This window comes from Canis lupus (assembly GCF_048164855.1).
Source record: "Canis lupus baileyi chromosome Y unlocalized genomic scaffold, mCanLup2.hap1 SUPER_Y_unloc_5, whole genome shotgun sequence".
Taxonomy (NCBI): Eukaryota; Metazoa; Chordata; class Mammalia; order Carnivora; family Canidae; genus Canis; species Canis lupus.
This window is the reverse complement of record NW_027326473.1, coordinates 528,962-549,409: the sequence shown is the minus strand read 5'-3', so window position 1 is coordinate 549,409 and position 20,448 is coordinate 528,962. Positions and strand designations below refer to the sequence as shown.

Genomic DNA, 20,448 nt, shown 5'->3' with positions numbered 1-20,448 from the left:
CAGGCCAGCACCAAGCCAATTGTGATTAATTTTGTGAAATATAGTGATAAAAGCTGTAAAAGAAAAGAATTCCCTAACTGATAAGGGAAGACCCATCAGACTAGCAGTAGATCTGTCCACAGAAACTTGGCAGACCAGGAGGCAGTGGTTTGAGATATTCAAAGTGCAGAATGGCAAAATGCTGCAGGCAAGAATGTCCTATCCAGCAAGGCTGTCAATCAGAATAGGAGACATAAAGAGTTTCCCAGACAAACAGAAACTAAAGGAGTTTGTCACCACTTCAGCAGCTCTGCAAGAAATCTGGTAAGGGACTCTTTGGATGGAATGGAGAGACCAAAAGCAACAAAGACTAGAGAGGAGAGACTACAGATAACATGAAAGATAAATCTCCAGACACAATGACAAAACAAGGATTAGAAAGGCACTAAACCCACATCCATCAATAATTACTCTGGATGTCAGTGGACCAAGTGGTCCACTCAAAAGACACAGAATATTGGAATGAATAAGAGTATTTTAGACCCATCTATGCTGCCACAAGGGACTGATTTCAGATCTGAAGATACCTGCATATTTAAAGGGAGAGGATGGAGAAACCTCTCTCAAGGAAATGGAGCAGCAACACTTGTATCAGACAAAATATGCTTTAAAACAAAGACTGTAACAAGAGACAATGAAGGACACTACCTAATAATAAAAAAAAGGACCATCCAACTAAAGGATCTAACAATCATAAGTATATATGCACACCACATATGATCAACCAAATAAATAAACTGGTTAATAACAACCATAAAAAAACTACTGATAATAATATTATAACAGCAGGCGACTTTAACACCCCACATAACGGCAACTTAACAGATAGAAAATCTTCAAGGAGAGAATGGCTGAATGACCCCAAGGAGTGGATGGTTTTAAGCAGGAATTTTCAGAGCATCTCATCCTAAAGCAGCAAAATACACATCCTTTTAGAGTGCACATGGAGAACAGTCCTCAGAATAGATCACATACTAGGACCCAAAACAGGCCTCAACAGCTACGAAGAAGACTGAGCTCAGGCCATGCACATCTTCAGACCAAAATGCTATGAACCTTAAAATCAATCAGAAGAAAAAGAATTGGAGAGACCACATATACATGGAGGATAAAGAACCCACGAGTGAAGAAAGATGAGTTAACCATGAAATCAAGAAAGAAATTGACAACTATGGGGGAAACAAAAGAAAAGGAAATCATCACATCCAAAATCTTTGGGTTGAAACATAGGTGGTCCTAAGAGGGAAGTATATAGCCATATGGGCCTTCCTCATGAAGCAAGAGAAATTCCAAATGAGCAACTTAACCTTCCATCTAGAGGGGCTAGAAAATAGAATAACAAGCAAAACCTAGAGCCAGCAGAAGGACAGAAATAATAAAGATGAGAGCAGATATAAGAAACTAACACAGAAGAACAGATCAACAATACCAGGAGCTGATTCTTTGGAAAAAAAAAAAACAATAATATTGAAAAGCCACTAGGCAGACTTAAAAAAAAAAGTAGAGGAAGAATCCAAAAAAAACAAGATCACAAATCAAAGAGGACAAATACAAGCAACACCATAGAAGTTAAAAGAAATATATGAAGACCATCATGAAAACTACATGCCAACAAGTTCAACAATCCAGAAGAAGCGGATAAATTCCTAGAGTCTTCCCAACCACCTAACTTGAAACAGGAAGAAACAGAACAGTAGAACAAACCAATAAGCAGCAAAGAAATGGTCAGTAATCAAAAAATTCACAACAAAGCCAGGAACCGGTGGCTCCTCAGTGGAATTCTACCGAACACTTAGAGAAAAGCTAATACCCATTCTTTCCAAACTATTCCAAAACCCAGAAATGGAATAGTATGGGAAACTTCCAAGTTCATTCCATGACCAAACCAGTATGTCACTGGGGTGCGTGGGTAGCTCACTCTGTTAAGCGTCAGCCCTCGGCTCAGGTCGTGGTCTCAAGTTCCTGGGATCAAGCTCATTGTTCAATGGGGAGTCTGTTTCTCCTCCCTGTGCCCCTCCTTGTCCTGGAACACACACACTCTCTCAAATACATAGAAATAGTTTGTTAAACATACAGACATGCACACGCACATGTGCCCTCATGCATCCGTGTTGTTGCTGCCACAACAGACATATGAAATCAGTAGATCAGAACTGAGAACCCAGAAATGGACCCTCAACCCTATGGTCAACTCATCCTCAGCAAAGCGGAAAAGCCTATCCAATGGAAAAAAAGGAAGTCTCTTCAATAAACAGCGCTGGGAAAATTGGACAGCCACATGCAGACACAGGAGCAATTTCCTGCAGCATACAGAAAAATAAACTCAAAATGGGAGAAAGACCTAAACAAGAGAAGGTGTCGAATATGAATAAAATGGTTAAGATTCATGGAAAAAAGATTTATCTAGTTCTGTGTGTCTGTGGGAAAAAATCAAGAGGCCTGGACCAACCTCCACGGTGTCTTTTGACTAAGACAAAGAGAAGACAGTTAATTAATGAATGGAACACATATGTGGATCAAACAGGTTGTAGGTAGGTAGTAGGTATTGTAAACTGACCAAAGAAAGTTCAACATTTCTGCATGTAACCTTCAGAATATCAAAACCCCTTTCATGTAACCATAGTACCGTAGACTTGTTTTTCCACTAGATTAGGTCACGCTCTGTCTAGCACCTCTGTCTTTGTGTCACGATCACTGCTTTCTCAGGAAATCAATAAAGAAAAAACAATAGTTCTTATGAGAAAAGCGGTGTCTTAATCTTTAGAATGCTCCAAGATTCTTGTGAAAAAATGGAAAATGTAATTATCTACTGAACCAGATCCTAGGGAAAACAAGGCAATGTAAAATGATATAAATAAAGCCCCTCTGAAATGACCATGAGGAGATGTATGCACCCTGACTCTGTGTGGGTGCGCGCTCTCCTCTTTCTGGGGACGTTGGCCTGTCCTTCGAGAGACCCACCCCAGCTGGAGCTGGACTCTGGCAAGTGGCACCCAATGTGGGGCTGGAGGAGGTAAGCACTCTTCTACAGGCATGGACAGGATTCTGCTCTTGGGTGCTGCAGACCCCTCTGTGAAGGAATACAGAGTGAGAGTGAGCAGATAGAAAGAACTTCGAGAAGCTGTAGGCCATAAAGAGTCAAAAGAGAGATGGCTCTTTACTGAGAGTATTAAGCACATGATAGAAAAATGAGGTATTAAGATTACTCATGCTCAGTTAGCTAGATTTTTAGGCTTTGTTGAACTTTGATGTCCTTGGTTTCCTAGAGACGGTAGTCTCGGTGTTAGAACATGGAACAAGATTGGGGAAGAAATGAATTTATTCTACTCAAATCATGGGCCAGAAAATGTACCCGTGGAGGGGTTCTCATGGTGGGGACTTCTAAGAGGTATGTTAGATCTGTTCCCTACTTCCCCAGGCTTTACAGGAAAACTAAATCATCATAATACTCCCTCTCCCCTCCCCCAGAGCAAACTCCACCCATGCATAAATCTACTTCTCAGGTTTTCTCCTTTAAGGAAGAAAATTCTGATGATGAAAACCCAGAAAGAAAAAAAAAAAGATGAGAAAGAGAATGGAATAGGGGTGATGACCAACTTTCCCCTGAAGATGAGGCTACTTTAGAGGAAGAAGCCACTAAGTATCATGAACATGATTGGGACCTTTTAGCTAATGCCAGGGCACCTGACTATGAATCAGTGGCTAATTTGCATAAAACCTCAAAAACCACAAGGAGAAAGGCTTCATTACGTAAAACATCCCTAGATCCAATTAAAAATACTGGCTTCAAAGGAACAACGTGGGATGTTCTGAAAGATGTGGACTTGACATTTAACTTTTTTGCTGTGACTTCTGATGATGAATGGGGTGAGGTGCAGTAGGAACCCCTTCCTTACAAGGTTTTAAAGGAACTTAAAAAGGTGGTTTCTGATTATGGTCCTATTTCCCCATATACTATGCAACTAGTCAAAAGAGTAGCCAGTCGATGTGGATGACTCCTTATGATTGGCATCAGACTGCAAAGTCCTGTCTGTCTGAGGGAGTATACCTCCTATGGAAAGCAGAATATGAGGAATTAGCTAAACAATAAATTGGTAATAACAGAAAATCAGGGCGTGGCTCCATAACTTTTAATATGATAATGGGGTTGGAGGAATGGTCACAGGCTTGTGACCAATTTAAATTGTCAAAAGAGGTGTTAAGCCAATGTTCCAGCATCGCTGTTGACGCTTGAAGACACGTACCTGCTGGAGAAATTAAAACTACAGGCTTAAGGAATATCAAACAAGATCCAGAAGAAGCATACTGGGACTTTTTAGCAAAGCTTATTGATGCAGTTGAAAAGAATATTCCGAATGATGAGGTTCCTCAAATAATTATAAAGCAACGAGGCTTTGAGAATGCTAATGTCAACTGTCAAACTTTAATCAGACCTGTTAGAAAGACATGTTCTGTAACATAATGATTATGTTAAGGGATGCTCAGAGATCACACCATCTTATTTACAAGGCATTGCTATTGCTGCAGCGCTTCAAGGACAAAGGAGCTTCAGTTTCTTGCAAAAATGACTAATGCAAAGTTTTTTTTTAAAGACTTTATTCACAGAGAGAGAGAGAGGCAGAGTCACAGGCAGAGGGAGAAGCAGGCTCCATGCAGGGAGCCCAACATGGGACTGGATCCTGGGTCTCCAGGATCACACCCCAGGCTGCAGGGGGCACTAAGCCGTTGGGCCACCGGGCTTGCCTCTAATCCAAAGGTTTTTAAGCCTAATAATAGTACTTGTTTCTCCTGTAGTCAACCAGGACATTTAGGCAGAAAACGCCCTCAAAACGTAGGACATGATCCCGGAAGTACAAACACGCCTGCTACTTACTATATCTTGCCCCAGAACTCTATGTCCTGATTGTGGCAAGGGGTATCACTAGAGTAAGGAGTGCAGATATAAAAATTACAAGAGGGCAGCCCGGGTGGCTCAGCGGTTTAACACTGCCCTCAGCCCAGGGCATGATCCTGGAGATCCGGGATCAAGTCCCACAACCGGCTCCCTGCAGGGAGCCTGCTTCTCCCTCTTTCTGTGTGTCTCTGGCGGTCTCTCTCTGTTTGTCTCTCATAAATAAATAAATAAATAAAATCTTTAAAAATAAATAAATGGTTCTTGTTTTTTCTCTTGCTGATAGGATGAATCACGTTGATTGTTTTACGAGTGTTGAACCAGCCTTGTGTCCCAAGAATAAATCCTACTTGTTCATGGTGAATAGTTTTCTTAATGTATTGTTGGATCCTAATGTCTAGTATCTTGTTGAGAATTTTTGCATCCATATTCATCAGGGATATTGGTCTGTAATTCTCCTTTTTGGTGGGGTCTTTGTCTGGTTTTGGAATTAAGGTAATTCTGTCCTCACAGAACGCATTTGGAAGTACTCCATCTCTTTCTATCTTTCCAAACAGCTTTAGTAGAATAGGTATGGTTTCTTCCTTAAACGTTTGATAGAATTCCCCTGGGAAGCCATCTGACCCTGGACTTTTGTGTGTTGGGAGGTTTTTGATGACTGCTTCAATTTCCTCCCTGGTTATTGGCCTGTTCAGGTTTTCTATTTCTTCCTGTTCCAGTTTTGGTAGTTTGTGGCTTTCTAGGAATGCGTCCATTTCTTCTAGATTGCCTAATTTATTGGTGTATAGCTGTTCATAATATGTTTTTAAAATCATTTGTATTTCCTTGGTGTTGGTAGTGATCTCTCCTTTCTTTTTTTTTTTTTTTTTGATCTCTCCTTTCTCATTCATGTTTTATTAATTTGAGTCTTCTCTCTTTTTAATAAGGCTGGCTAATGGTTTATCACTAATTATTTCTTTCAAAGAACCAACCCCTGCGTTTGTTGATCTGTTCCACAGTTCTTCTTGTCTCGATTTTGTTGAGTTCTGCTCAAATCTTTATTAACTCTCTTCTTATGCTGGGTGTAGGATCTATTTGCTGTTTTTTTTTCTAGCTCTTTTATGTGTAACGTTAGCTTTTGTCTTTGAGTTCTTTCCAGTTTTTTTTTTTAATAATGGATAGACCTCCTAATTATGATAAATATCCATCTTCATCTCCTGTTACAGTCTTTGTTTTAAAATTTAGTTTGGGAACCTGGGTGGCTCAGTGATTGAGCATGTGCCTTTGGCTCAGATTGTGAATTTGGGGTCCTGGGACAGAGTCCTACATCAGGCGCCCTGCAGAGAGTCTGCTTCTCCTTCTGCCTGTGTCTATACCTCTTTGTGTGTGTCTCTCATGAATGAATAAAATCTTTAAAATAATTTTAAAAAATCTAGTTTCTCTGATATGAATATGGCTACTATGTCTTTCTTTTAAAGTCCCATTCATATCCTAGGTGGTTCTCCATCCCCTCACTTTCTATCTGCAGATGTCCTTAGAGATCTTGTTTTTTTATTTCTATTTTTATTATTTTATTATTTTTTTAATAATAAATTTATTTTTATTGGTGTTTAATTTGCCAACATACAGAATAATACCTAGTGCTCATCCCGTCAAGTGCCCATCTCAGTGCCCGTCACCCAGTCACCCCCATCCCCCGCCCTCCTCTTCTTCCACCACACCTAGTTCGTTTCCCAGAGTTAGGAGTCTTCATGTTCTGTCTCCCTTTCTGATATTTCCTACCCATTTCTTCTCCCTTCCCTTCTATTCCCTTTCACTATTATTTATATTCCCCAAATGAATGAGAACATATAATGTTTGTCCTTCTCTGATTGACTTATTTCAGTCAGCATAATACCCTCCAGTTCCATCCACATTGAAGCAAATAGTAGGTATTTGTCATTTCTAATGGCTGAGTAATGCTCCATTGTATACATAAACCACATCTTCTTTATCCATTCACTTTCGATGGACACCGAGGCTCCTTCCACAGTTTGGCTGTTATGGACATTGCCGCTAGAAACATTGGGGTGCAGGAGTCCTGGTGCTTCATTGCATCTGAATCTTTGGGGTAAATCCCCAGCAGTGCAATTGCTGGGTGGTAGGGCAGATCTATTTTTAACTCTTTGAGGAACCTCCACAAGTTTTCCAGTGGCTGCAACATTTCACATTCCCACCAATAGTGTAAGAGGGTTCCCTTTTCTTCGCATCCTCTCCAACATTTGTGGTTTCCTGCCTTGTTAATTTGCCCCATTCTAACTGGTGAGGTGGTATCTCATTGTGGTTTTGATTTGTATTTCCCTGATGGCAAGTGATGCAGAGCATTTTCTCACGTTTGTGTTGGCCATGTCTGTGTCTTCCTCTGTGAGATTTCTGTTCATGTCTTTTGCCCATTTCATGATTGGATTGTTTGTTTACTTGGTATTAAGTTTAATAAGTTCTCTGTAGATCTTGGAAACTAGGCCTTTATCTGATAGGTCATTTGCAAATATCTTCTCCCATTCTGTAGGTTGTCTTTTAGTTTTGTTGACTGTATCCTTGGCTGTGCAAAAGCTTCTTACCTTGATAAAGTCCCAATAGTTCTGTTTCTTTTGCCTTCGTGGATGTATCTTGCAAGACGTTACTGTGGCCAAGTTCAAAAAGGGAGTTGCCTGTGTTCTCCTCTAGGATTTTGATGGAATCTTGTCTCACATTTAGCTCTTTCATCCATTTTGAGTTGATCCTTGTGCATGGAACAAGAGAGTGGTCTAGTTTCATTCTTCTGCATGTGGATGTCCAATTTTCCCAGCACCATTTATTGACGAGACTGTCTTTCTTCCAGTGGATAGTCTTTCCTCCTTTATCGCATATTAGTTGACCATAAGGTTGAGAGTCCACTTCTGGATTCTCTATTCTGTTTCATTGATCTATGTGTCTATTTTTGTGCCAGTACCACACTGCCTTGATGACCACAGCTTTGTAGTACAACCTGAAATTTGGCATTGAGATCTTGTTTTTTTAAAACCATGCTTATACCCTGTATCTTCGATTGGATCATTTAATTCATTTACAGAGTATTGTAGCAAGATACGAATGTAGTGCCATTGTGTTACTGTCAAGTTGATGTTTCTGGTGATGTTCTCTGTTGCTAAGCTCTAGCCAGAAAACATAAGGGCAAATTCCAGAGTCAAATATATTTATAGATCTTTGAGAACAAGGTCTGTATTTACTCCCCACCATAACCAGTAAACTATATTGGATTAGATTTTTACCGTGGTAAAAGGGTTAATACCAAAAGGCGCTATTACTGAAATGTAGCAGATTTTTTCTTTATCAAATGTTCCTTTAATTGTAAGGGTTTTGGTGAAATCCCAGAGCTCTGAAAAAAATTGGTTCTACAGTTTTGCTGACCTAATTTTTTATTTAAATTTTTTTTTAATACCATGTTTGGTCACATCACTCCTGTGATGTGGGGATATTATAATATAAACAAATGGTTTATTTATTGCTTATTGCAAGCATTTTAAGCCACACTTAATAAAAATAAAATAAAAATGGTTGTAGTTATTGTACACATTATTTTAAATTCCTTTCTTAATTTTTAAATTTTAAACAAAGATTATTATCTTTTAAACATTCCCAAAGGTAAGATATAGATTAATTTACTATTTAGCCAACTAGTTTCATGGAATTATTTTAAATTTTAAAAAGTTAATTATGGGGATCCCTGGGTGGCGTAGTGGTTTAGCGCCTGCCTTTGGCCCAGGGCGTGATCCTGGAGACCTGGGATCGGGTCCCGTGTCGGGCTCCCGGTGCATGGAGTCTGCTTCTCCCTCTGCCTGTGTCTCTGCCTCTCTCTCTCTCTCTCTGTGTGACTATCATAAAATAAAAATTAAAAAAAAAGATAATTATGGTGAATGGGTACTTAAAATTACTGCTTACAACAGGCTTGTATATACTCGGATGGAAGAATTTTAAGAACATTTTCTTCAGATATTATAAATTTTGAGATAGTTTTTTATTATTTAATAGTCCTTAATATGTTAAACTATTCCTATTCATTTATGAATTCATAAGAAATAAGTTCATAATCACTAGTCAGTATTATCAATAAATGCAGAAGAAGTGAGCTTGGTTATTTTCAACTTACGCATATATGTTTTTAATTTTTCAGAGTGTTAAAAACCTTTGCTCCTACAATTTGTCTGCAAACTTATATAAGCAGTTGAAGCAGCTTTGTGAACAGCACATCAGAGCAGAAATTCATCAACTCAGAGAGTATCCTTTTTTCCCCTTTGAGTTGTTTATCTTCTGTCCAATTTTCTATGTTGATATCTGAGTAAAAATACTAACTTGGCATATGGGGTTAATATTGTTTTTGTATTTTTATGTTCTGTTTAAAAATGAGGGGTGCTTGGACTTAATGGTTAGCATTATTCAGTTTTACCAAATGCTGTCTTTTAGTAGTCTTATCTTGCATTTGCAAGATCTCTGTTAGTTTTAGAATATAAACTTTTCCTTAACATTACCTCATGTATTCTTTGGATACTGGCCCTTTTCTAAAGAAAATGGATAAATGCTGGCAAGATCATGCTAGACAAATGGTAGTATATAGAAACTGTACTTTTTAGCTAAAAGAACTACTATGGAATGTGTTAAGTGGTCTCTAAAAGAAAATCAAACAATATAGTTAACTCACACTATTTAAAAACATACTTGGAAATGCTTTTATGGTAGAAGTCTAGTTCTTTAAGATTTGTTTTAGTTTATTGGTGTGTATAAATTTAGGAAGGTTTTTTTTTTAAGAGAGATATTATATTTTAGATATAGACAACTATAATATTTAACATAAATTTAGGATTAAAGAAGAGTTACAATATATATGCTAGATTTAGTCTCACTAAATAAATACTACTATAAATAAGTAATTGTCATTTGAAGTTTGAATATACAAGGGATGTGCTATAAAGGCATTGGAGCTATAACAAAGGGAATTATACTAAGGTAAAAAGGCATTTTAAATATCTCAACGATATTTGAAAATGACATTTTCAAATGTATCAATGTTTCCATGTATATTTGAATATGAAAATATGCAAATTGTGCCTGCTTTTCAATTTTGGTATAATAAAGTAAGTATAAGATAATATAATGTGTTAATACTCTTACTATAAGTTTTGAATTTTTTTTTTAAATTTTTATTTATTTATGATAGTCCCAGAGAGAAAGAGAGAGGCAGAGACATAGGCAGAGGGAGAAGCAGGCTCCATGCACCGGGAGCCCGATGTGGGATTCGATCCCGGGTCTCCAGGATCGTGCCCTGGGCCAAAGGCAGGCGCCAAACCGCGGCGCCACCCAGGGATCCCCTAAGTTTTGAATTTTTATTTAATGTGTAGAAGCAATGCTGTGAATTCAAATCTTTACTAATGAAAAGTGTATTTCTCAGTTTCGTACATAAAGATTAAAAGGTTTTGATGACTGTCTCATTTCCTCCCTGGTTATTGGCCTGTTCAGGATTTCTATTTCTTCCTGTTCCTGTACTTAGTGATTTTCCAGAAATGTGTCTATTTCTTCTAGATTTCCTAGTTTATTGGCACATAGCTGCTCATAAAATGTTTTTAAAATCATTTGTATTTCCTTGATATTGGTTGTGATCTCTCCTTTTTCATTTGTGACTGACTTTTTTTTTATGGTTCTTTTACAAAACATCTCTTTGGGGGTATAATGTGATATACAATAAGGCACAGATACTTGACTATACAGTTCAATAAGTTTTGACATATATATCCTTGGTCATCTCTGCCTCTGAAACAGAACAGGAACTGAACATGGGTCCCCTCACTCTGAAAGAAAAATCTGTGGCTGCCTCCATTAAGAGAAGAAAGAGCTAACCTATGCCTCTTCTGTAGCTTACTTTACAGGAATTGAAAGGGAAGGCGATATGAACTTTGATTGTTTAAATGAATTGCCCTTCATATTTGGTTGATTTAATTCTTTGTTTTTGGAGTTAAGATCCATTCTCACTCATTTCCAGTTCTAACTCATGTCCTCGTTAGTCATACATGGCTACCATATCACAACTTTCTATTTTTCACCTTTATTTGAAAAACTGGCTGTGAATCTTGGCTCAAAATCAAGGCTGTGAGCCTTGCAACTATCAGTGTCCTTTAATCTCCCACAGCACTGTCGCATGACAAGTTTCTCTGGACAGCATAATTAACTCTTCCTATAACAATTCAAAATATTTTGTGCAGAGTTCCAAGTGGAATCAACAAAGAGGTGCTGTAAATGGTTTAAGTTAAAGCAAAAACACATATTTTCTAGAAACAGAATATCCGTGATTACAATGATTGACAATGTTAAGATTGTACAAGCACATTTTAAAATCTTATAAATGTAATTACATTATTTATAGTGACCGTAAATTTGCCACAAAAGTAAAAGTCTATAAAACTATATTGAGGATATCTTGTGGGTTTTGATCCTGATTAAAGGATGGTGTGTCAAGGGAAACATGCATGACTTGTATGTTAATTATTCCATGCAGTATTTAACCAGTCAGTTTGGAATATACTTCCTAGAAAATTCCTACTGCTTTACACATAGTTCACATGTTATCACTTCTGTGCTGTTATCTCTTTATACCGCTCCGGTTTTCTTTTCTCTTTTAGTTTCTCCTGTTTATATAAACAAATTTGTATTATACTTTAAAGGTGTGTTTAAATTATTAATGCTCTACTTCTTTTTTAGATTATAAATTCTTTAAAATATGAGATATAATTGAGACATAACATTGTGCAAGTATAAGATGTATGATGTGATAATATGATACATTTATATAGTACAAAATGATTACCAGAGTGGCATTAACTAATTAATACCTTCATCACTTCACATAATTACTATTTGTTTTTTGTAGTAAGAACATTTAAGGATCTATTCTCAATACCTTTCAAATATTTTTCAAGTATATGGGTGATTAATTTTGATCACTAAGCTTTATATTAGACCTCCTAAATTTATTCTCATACTTTCACCAATTACTGTTTTAGATTTAAAATAATAGGGGCAGCCCTGGTGGCGCAGCAGTTTAGTACTGCCTGCAGCCCAGGGTGTGATCCTGGGACCTGGGATTGAGTCCCACATCAGGCTCCTTGCATGGAGCCTGCTTCTCCCTCTGCCTGTGTCTCTCTCTCTCTCTCTCTCTATCTCTCATGAATGAATGAATGAATGAATAAATAAATAAATAAATAAAATAGTTTTAAAAATAAATTTAAAATAATATAAAAACATTTCCTAACAAATTAAGTTTTTATTTTGAAATTAATATAACTAATACTTAGAGTTTCTCATTTGAATTTTCTAGTGCAGTATTACTAGATAACACCTAGTGAAAATTCTTTGATTTCATCAATAATTTTTAAAAATATAGAGGGTACTTGACATAAGAATGTTTGAGAACTGCTATTCTTGTATAGGCTTACATTGCAGTTAATTTGTACATAACCAATGTATTCATAGTAAAAAATTCCCTTGGTACTCTGTCTTGAAATATAAAGCATAAGATTTTATATTTGTACATAGATTTTGTCGTAGTGCATATTCTTGTTAATTCTTAGTTAATAAGAAATCTTATTTCTTTTTGTTTACTATTTACAACTCTAGCTCTTAGTCTTCTAATCTTCTATAGTTTTTTAAAAGATTTGTTAAGCAAACTGTACTTCTTACTAATAACTAATATATTAGCAGTTTTTACAAAGTGAGAATAATCTACGTGGATAAATTTTATTTATGTATCTCCATTAATCTTTACTATTTGAAAACTAGCAATGTGGAAAAAGGGTGAAAAATTGAAAAGTTACCTTTCTGGGATAAATAAGTTGCTGCCTATGTTTGATTTAAATATTGATAGCAATGTTTATAAATAATGTACTTTTCTTACGAATTAAGATTTTATTAGATGAATAATAGTTTAACCCCAGAATCTTTCAGACATAATGTTTTACCTTGTTTTATTTCTGACAGAGCATGATTAGGAACATCTTTCTGTTCCTAGATAGAACTTACGTTTTTCAAATTTCGATGTTGTCTTCCATTTGGTAAGGATACAATAATTACTTGAAAAATTATTATGTGTGATTTATGATCACTTTCTTATCTCCTAACTGAAAGAAGACATAATAAGATGAATTTATAAACTTCCAAAAATAATTTTGATCCCGTATTTCTCTATGTGTATCATGAAACTTAGAAATGTTTAAAATTATGTTAAAGCACATGGTAGCATAGTTTATGTGATAATTTATTATAAAATTATAAATTATAATTTATAATTTTCCTCAGTGTTAATAATTGTTTAGGAGACATATTATTTCTAAGTTAATTCTAGATAATGAATCATATTTCATATTTCTGATGGAAACACTGGAAAGTTGTAAATTAATACCAAATTATGCTAATGAAGGCTAAAAAATCTAAAGACAAGTGTAACAACTGTTACAAGTGTAACAGTTTTAGAGTCACCCTGAATTTTGATTTATTTTTTAAAAATTATGGAATTATGCATGTCATCCAGTTGTCTTTGTGTATTCTGAAATCTTACGTTTATTTTAGTTGACTTCAGACCATCAAAAAACAAAGTAGAAGAATTTAACCAACTGTAGATAGAGTTTGGCATCAAAGTATAATTTATTGAACTATGGATAATGCATTATTACTTAAAGTATAATGGCAAAAAAAACAGAATTTACAGTTTTAAAAATATATTTAGATAGGTTTTTTTTGTTGTTTCAGGGATATGGGCCTTGAATTATTTAAATCATATATAATTTGTGATCAGAATGTTCAGAGTAGGACCATAGATGGAATTCTTCTGTTAATTGAAAAAGAAAGAAATGGTGAGATGATTGATAGATGTCTGATTCAAAGGCTTTTAAGTATGCTTTCTGATTTGCAGGTAAGTAATGCTCAACTTCCATTACTTTGAAGCTAATTTTTAATCTGGTATTCTAAATATCAGTTTTAACTGAGTTTTAAAAATATATTGCATTTTAGATTTACCAAGTATCATTTGAGAATAAATTCCTAGAAGAAACAAACAGGTTCTATGCAGCAGAGGGAAGGAAGCTGGTGCAAAAAAAAGAGGTATTTGAAGACTCTAACCTTATCTGTAAAACAGATCATTAAATACTTGGTGGAGAACCATGTTTATAATTCCTATTTAAATTTTGACATACTTTTCTTGCTAATACTTAATTTTTTTCTCTTCTTGGGCATTTGCTAAAGGTTTGTCAATTTTGTTGTCCTTTCAAAGAACTTGTTTTTGGTGTTCCTGATTTTTCTTTTTCTATTGTTTTTCTCCTTTCTGTTTCATTAAATTCCACACAATTACTTTCTTTACTTGCTTCAGGTTTAGTTTGATCTTTTCCCACAGTCTTTATGTAGAAAACTAGGTTTAAAAACAACAGAAAAAGTTAGGTTATTGTTTTAAGATCTTTCTTTTTCCAATGTAGCTATTTACAAATATAGATAGCCCACTCAGCATATGTCAGCTACAGTCCTTAAATTTTGGTATGTTCTAGGTTCATTTTCACATGGTAAAGTATGTCCTACTTTTGTTCTTAAGAAATGTCTTGTTTAATTTACTCATATTTGTGAATTTCTGAAATTTTCTTTTTCCCTCCATTTTCACTACATTATAATAAATGAGCACATTTTGTATGATTTCATTCTTTTAAGCTATTTTCTCTTGTTTTGTGGTTTGATGGGGTCTTATAGAATGTTCCATATACACTTAAGAAGACTATGTATTGTATTATTCAGTGGTTTTTTGCAAATGTTTGTTAGTTCTTGTTTAGTTTTGTTAAACCCTTCTGTTTCTTTGCTGGTTTTTGTCTTAGCATTTTAGCCATTATTTATCTTATATAGGATGTACATATATGTCATTGGCTTTTGAAGTCACCAACTGTTGTTGAATTCTGTTCTCTTTTCATTTCTGACAGTCCTTTGCTTCCAGTATTTTATTGTTTTGTTTTAGTTATATTAAAATTTCAAGCCACAGTGTTTCCAGTTACAAATTAAACTCAGTTTTATAATTCTTGGTATTCTGGCCATATGGAAATGAACTGAGGATGTAGCTGGGTCTTAAACTAAATTTATTTAGGCCAGACATGTTTTTGTTTGTTTGCTTGTTTTGTTTGTAACTTTTGTGCTTTAAGTCCTATAATTTTTAGACATAATAAGTTTAAAATATTCTTTTCAGATTCCTGGGTGTCTTTACCATATCAAGAATCTCCTAGAAGAAGAAGTAGACAGAGTTAGAGCCTACCTGAGCCTTAACACACAGTAAGAACATATATAGTATAATTACATATAGGATTATTATATATTTTTTACACTTTGAGATTGCAACTATTTAAACACATCAATAATTACCATGGGATATGATGAAATTATAAATTTATTTCCCTTTTAGGCTAAGTTCTACTCTCCTTCTTTTCTTCATTTGTATCAAAGTAATGAAAATTCCTGACAAATAGAAATTTCTTCATAAGTTTATTTTTCAAGTTTTTCATGAGCCTAAGTGAAAAATCTAAGTTTGGAAAATAGGTTGTTGATCTTTTTGAATTATAGATGAAAGAATGGTCTTTATATTAGATAGACATCTGCTGTTATTTAATTTTCTCCAATTAAGTAATGATAATTATAACTCATCTTTAAGATCAGTAGAAGTTCAGGGGAACCTGAGTGGCTCAGAGGTTGAATGTCAGCCTTTGGCTCAGGTCCTGGAATCGAGTCCCATGTTGGGCTCCCTGTGGGGAGCCTGTTTCTCCCCCTGCCTACATCTCCATGTATCTCTGAATAAATGAATAAAATCTTTTAAAATAAAATTAAATCAGGAGAAGTTTATGAATAAAATTCAGTCTTCCTGAAGACCATCAGTAGCAATTTTATGGCATAAGTTATAGTGGGAAACAAGAAATCAAGATTGATAACAGTAATATATGCACTAGCATTCTGGAAAGCAGTTTTATCACTCCAGTATGAGAATCTTTTAGTGATGTAAAACTTTATTTTTAAAACAGGAAGCTACTGATTGCTATTGTAGAAAAGCAACTTCTAGGTGAACATTTATCAGCAGTTCTTCAGAAAGGTAAACAAGTATAGATACGTTTAGCTAAATAGTATTAAGGAAAATAATTTTCAATTTTTAAATAATTTTAATTTCTGTGTTCTTGTGATGTCTTCCTTTAAAATGATACATAAAATGAAGGTATTCATATATCTCAAAAACAGTAATGTGGTAAAGTTTTTTTGACTGTTCTTAAAAATAGTCTGTTACATCTTCCTGATGTTTTAAAATTTTAGATTATAAGTGCTCTTGAGCACATGTTTTGCTTTACTTCTGGTATTTTCCCATTCTTCACATAAGGTTAACATTTGCTTAACATATACGTATTGAATGTTTACTTCTTGGTGCAAAACAAGTAAATTTGATATAGGGTGAATGCTTATTTAGAAGCCCTTATTAAAGTGAGTGCATGTAAACTAAAATTTAACTATTTTTTTGGACAAGAGAGATCTAACATAGAATAAGAACACAAATACTGAACCTTTTTTTCTGTTTGATGTAGTTTTGGAATGTAAGTGAGGCTTGATGGGGTAAGGAGTCAATCACCAACAAAGAATTCTTGTGACATCTTTGGAGCAAAAATGGTGGCTTTATTAAAGCACTAGGACAGGACTCATGGGCAGAAAGAGCTGCTGCCCCAGGGTTGTGAGAGGTGGCTGACTATATACTATGTGTTTGGGACTATATACTATGTGTTTGGGGTAGATAGGAAAAGGAGATTTCAAAAGGATTTTCGTACGCTAAAGAGAACCTGTCAAAGACCTTACCATTGCCAAGGTAAGGTTGTTTTTCCTTCTAGTAAAGCATTAACAGTTGGGAGCTTCCTTCTGGAAGCTAGGTTATTGATAAGAATGCTTTTTCCTTGTTAAGTCACTAAGACTTCTGGTAAATGGAGGGAGACTCTGGTCTATAGGACTGTAATCTCTAAAAATTAACTATTTGCTCCTTCCTTCCCTTAGTTTTACGGCAGCCAGGAGTGCCTGAGGAATGTCAGACACATCCCATCTCTGAGGGGCAGGCAGGTCCTCTGTGGGGTGTCAGCTTGTGCTTTGACCTCAGCTAGATCTCCACATCCTCGTCAGTTTTGCTCCTTAAATTTTGTATTACCAAAATGGGAGGACTTCCTTATTCTTTTCCAGTAGGATTTATAACATTTGCCAACTCTTAGAATAAAATCCAGCAACTTTAAAAAGCATCCTCAATTTTATAGAATTAGGTGCTAATGTTTTAAAAACGCAGTTTGACAAAATCACGGGGAAAAAGTATATAGTATATATATCATTTTTAAATTATAAATTAAAATTCATATTTTTTTGTTTTTAGTAATGTCTGCCCTACAAATTCGTTTACTATATGCAGTGGTTTATAAAGACAACAGTTAGAAGAATGAAAAAAGAAGTAGTCCAGAGGCATAAATTATTTTTTGCATTATCCTCTAATTACTGCTTAATTTAAAACTTACTGATATTACTTTCATTTGTAAAGTTTAGTACTGTACTATTTTGATCAAGTAAATATTTTAATCTCAAAATAATGCCTAACTGAATGTATATCTTGAGGAGGATATTTGTATTGCTCATTTTGCCTTCATGTTTCTAATATTCAGGCTTAAGCTATCTTCTTGATGAAAACAGGGTTGAGGATCTGTCTCTACTCTACCAGCTGTTTAGTAGGGTAGAGTGTGGAGTTCAAGTTCTTCTTCAACATTGGATTGATTACATAAAGGTATTATTTAAAGAAGATATCATTGAAAAATAATATAGATTATTAATGGTTTATTTTCCCACTTTAATAATGTGCTTTTTTACCTTAAGATATATGTTAATTAACTTGAAATTCATAAAGTATATTTTAAACGTTCTTTTAAAACTCTTTTTTTCCCAGTTCATAAATTCCAAATCCCCCAATAATATTTCCATTTGAAAGGGAAAGACGGGTACATTATTTATGGTATAAAATTTGAATTTAGGTCTTTTGTTTGATAACAACAAATTATTATTGAATTAAATTAAATTAAATTGTCTCAGAGAAGCAGAAAGGCTGCTTTCTTTTTTATAAATTATTATTTTTTATTTAAATTCAATTTGACAACATATACTATAATACTCAGTGCTTATGCCCTCAAGTGCCCTCCTCAGTGCCCAATACCCAGTTACACAATCACCTGCCTACCTCCCCTTTTGCAACCCTTTGTTTGTTTCCCAGAGTTAGGAATCTCATGTTTTGTCCCCTCTCTAAATTTTCTCACTCATTTTCTCTCCTTTCCCCGATAATCCCTTTCACTATTTCTTACATTGCCCTATGAGTGAAACCATATGATGATTGTCCTTCTCCAGTTGACTCTTTTCATTCAGCATAATACCCTCCAGTTCCATCCAAGTCAAAGCAAATGATATTTGTCTCTTCTGTTGGTTGAGTAACATTCCGTTAGATATATAGACCACATCATTTTCATCCATTCATCTGTCGAAGGACATTATGACTCCTTCCACAATTTACCTGTTGTGCACAATGCTGCTGTAAATATTGGGGTGTAGCTGTCCCAGCATTTCATTGCATCTATATCTTTGGGGTAAATAACTAGTAGTGCAATTGGTACATGGGTTATACGGTAGCTCCATTTTTAACTTCTTGAGGAGCTGCCACACCGTTTTCCAAAGGGGTGGCACGACTTTGCATTCCAACCAGCAACACAGGAGGGTCCCCATTTCTCACATCCTCCCCAGCATTGTGGTTTCCTGTCTTGTTGTCATCATTCTCACTGGTGTGAGATGGTATCCCATTGTGAGTTTGATTTGTATTTCCCTGTTGGCCAGTGATGTGCAGCATTTCCTCATGCACTTGTTGGCCATATGTAGGTCTTCTATGGAGAAATGTCTGTTCATGTCTTCTGCTCCTTTCATGATTGGATTGTTTGTTTCTTGGGTGTTGAGGTTAGTTTGTTATTTATAGATCTTGGATACTAGCCCTTTTAACTGATATGTCATTTAGTTTGGTTGTCTTTTAGTTTTCTTTTGCTGTGCAGAAGCTTTTTATCCTGGTGAAGTCCCAATAGTTTGTTTTTCTTTTGTTTCCCTTGCCTTCATAGATGTATCATAGATGTATCATGCAAGAAGTTACTGTGGTCAAGTTCAAAACGGGTGTTGCCTGTGTTCTCCTCTAGGAGTTTGATGGATTCTTGTATCACATTTAGATCTTTCATCCATTCTGAGTTTATCATTGTGTATGGTGTAAGAGAATGATGCAGTTTCATTCTTCTGCCCATGGCTGTCCAATTTTCCCAGCACCCTTTATTGAAGATACTGTCCTATTCAATTGGGTATTCTTTCCTGCTCTATTAAAAATTAGTGGACCATAATGTTGAGAGCCTATTTCCGGGTTCTTTATTCTGTTCCATTGATCTATGTGTCTGTTTTTGTGCCAGTGCCACACTGTCTTGATGATCACAGCTTTGGTAGTATAACTTGAAATCAAGCATTGTGATGCCTCTGGCTCTGAATTTCATTTTCTTTTTTTTAATAATAAATTTACTTTTTATTGGTGTTCAATTTTTCAACATACAGAATAACATCCAGTGCTCATCCCGTCAAGTGCCCCCCTCAGTGCCCAACACCCATTCACCCCCAACTCTCGCCATCTTCCCCTTCCACCACCCCTACTCGATTCCCAGAGTTAGGAGTCTTTATGTTCTGTCTTCCTTTCTGATATTTCCTACCCATTTTTTCTCCCTTCCCTTCTATTCCCTTTCACTATTATTTATATTACCCAAATGAATGAGAACGTACAGTGTTTGTCCTTCTCAGATTGACTTATTTCACTCAGCATAATACCCTCCAGGTCCAACCACGTTGAAGCAAATGGTGGGTATTTGTTTTTTTTTTTTTTTTTTTTTTTTTTTTTAGAATTGGTGGGTATTTGTAACTTCTAATGGCTTAGTAATATTCCATCGTATACATAAACCACATCTTCTTTATCCATTCATCTTTTGATGGACACCAAGGTTCCTTCCACAGTTTGGCTGTTCCACAGTTTGGCTGTTCCACATTGCTGTTGGAAACATCGGGGTGCAGGTGAATTGTTACTTTAGGGTGAAATGCTGTAAATGTATCTGTGATTTTCATCTGGTCCAGTGAATTGTTACTTTAGGGTGAAATGCTGTAAATGTATCTGTGATTTTCATCTGGTCCAGTGTGTCACTAAAAGCTCCTTGTTTTGTTGTTCATCTTCTGCTTTATCGTCTGTTTGTTGCAGTTAAAGGGGTGTTAAAGTCCCCTACTATCATTATATTATTATCAGTGTGTTTTATCTTATTGTTATGTTATATAATTGCATTCTCCCATGTTAAGGATGTAAGTATATAGAATTGTTAGATCTTTTTTATATGTGTTTT

The 20,448-nt window shown here is 35.4% G+C and overlaps 1 protein-coding gene across 6 annotated transcripts in view; it reads left to right on the top strand.

The window, feature by feature from the left end:
- Positions 1-20,448, top strand: part of LOC140629711 (cullin-4B-like) — a 108,358-nt gene that overhangs the window by 19,817 nt on the left and 68,093 nt on the right. For 4 of the 6 annotated variants that reach the window (XM_072819283.1, XM_072819285.1, XM_072819284.1 and 1 more), the window contains exons 4-11: positions 9,102-9,209; positions 9,466-9,531; positions 12,953-13,026; positions 13,721-13,883; positions 13,982-14,071; positions 15,189-15,271; positions 16,012-16,079; positions 17,665-17,783. In XM_072819283.1, coding sequence (XP_072675384.1) covers positions 9,102-9,209; positions 9,466-9,531; positions 12,953-13,026; positions 13,721-13,883; positions 13,982-14,071; positions 15,189-15,271; positions 16,012-16,079; positions 17,665-17,783 — 771 coding nt within the window. The remainder of the gene's footprint in view (positions 1-9,101; positions 9,210-9,465; positions 9,532-12,952; positions 13,027-13,720; positions 13,884-13,981; positions 14,072-15,188; positions 15,272-16,011; positions 16,080-17,664; positions 17,784-20,448) is intronic. The other 2 variants (XM_072819287.1, XM_072819286.1) reach the window with 2 other exon arrangements.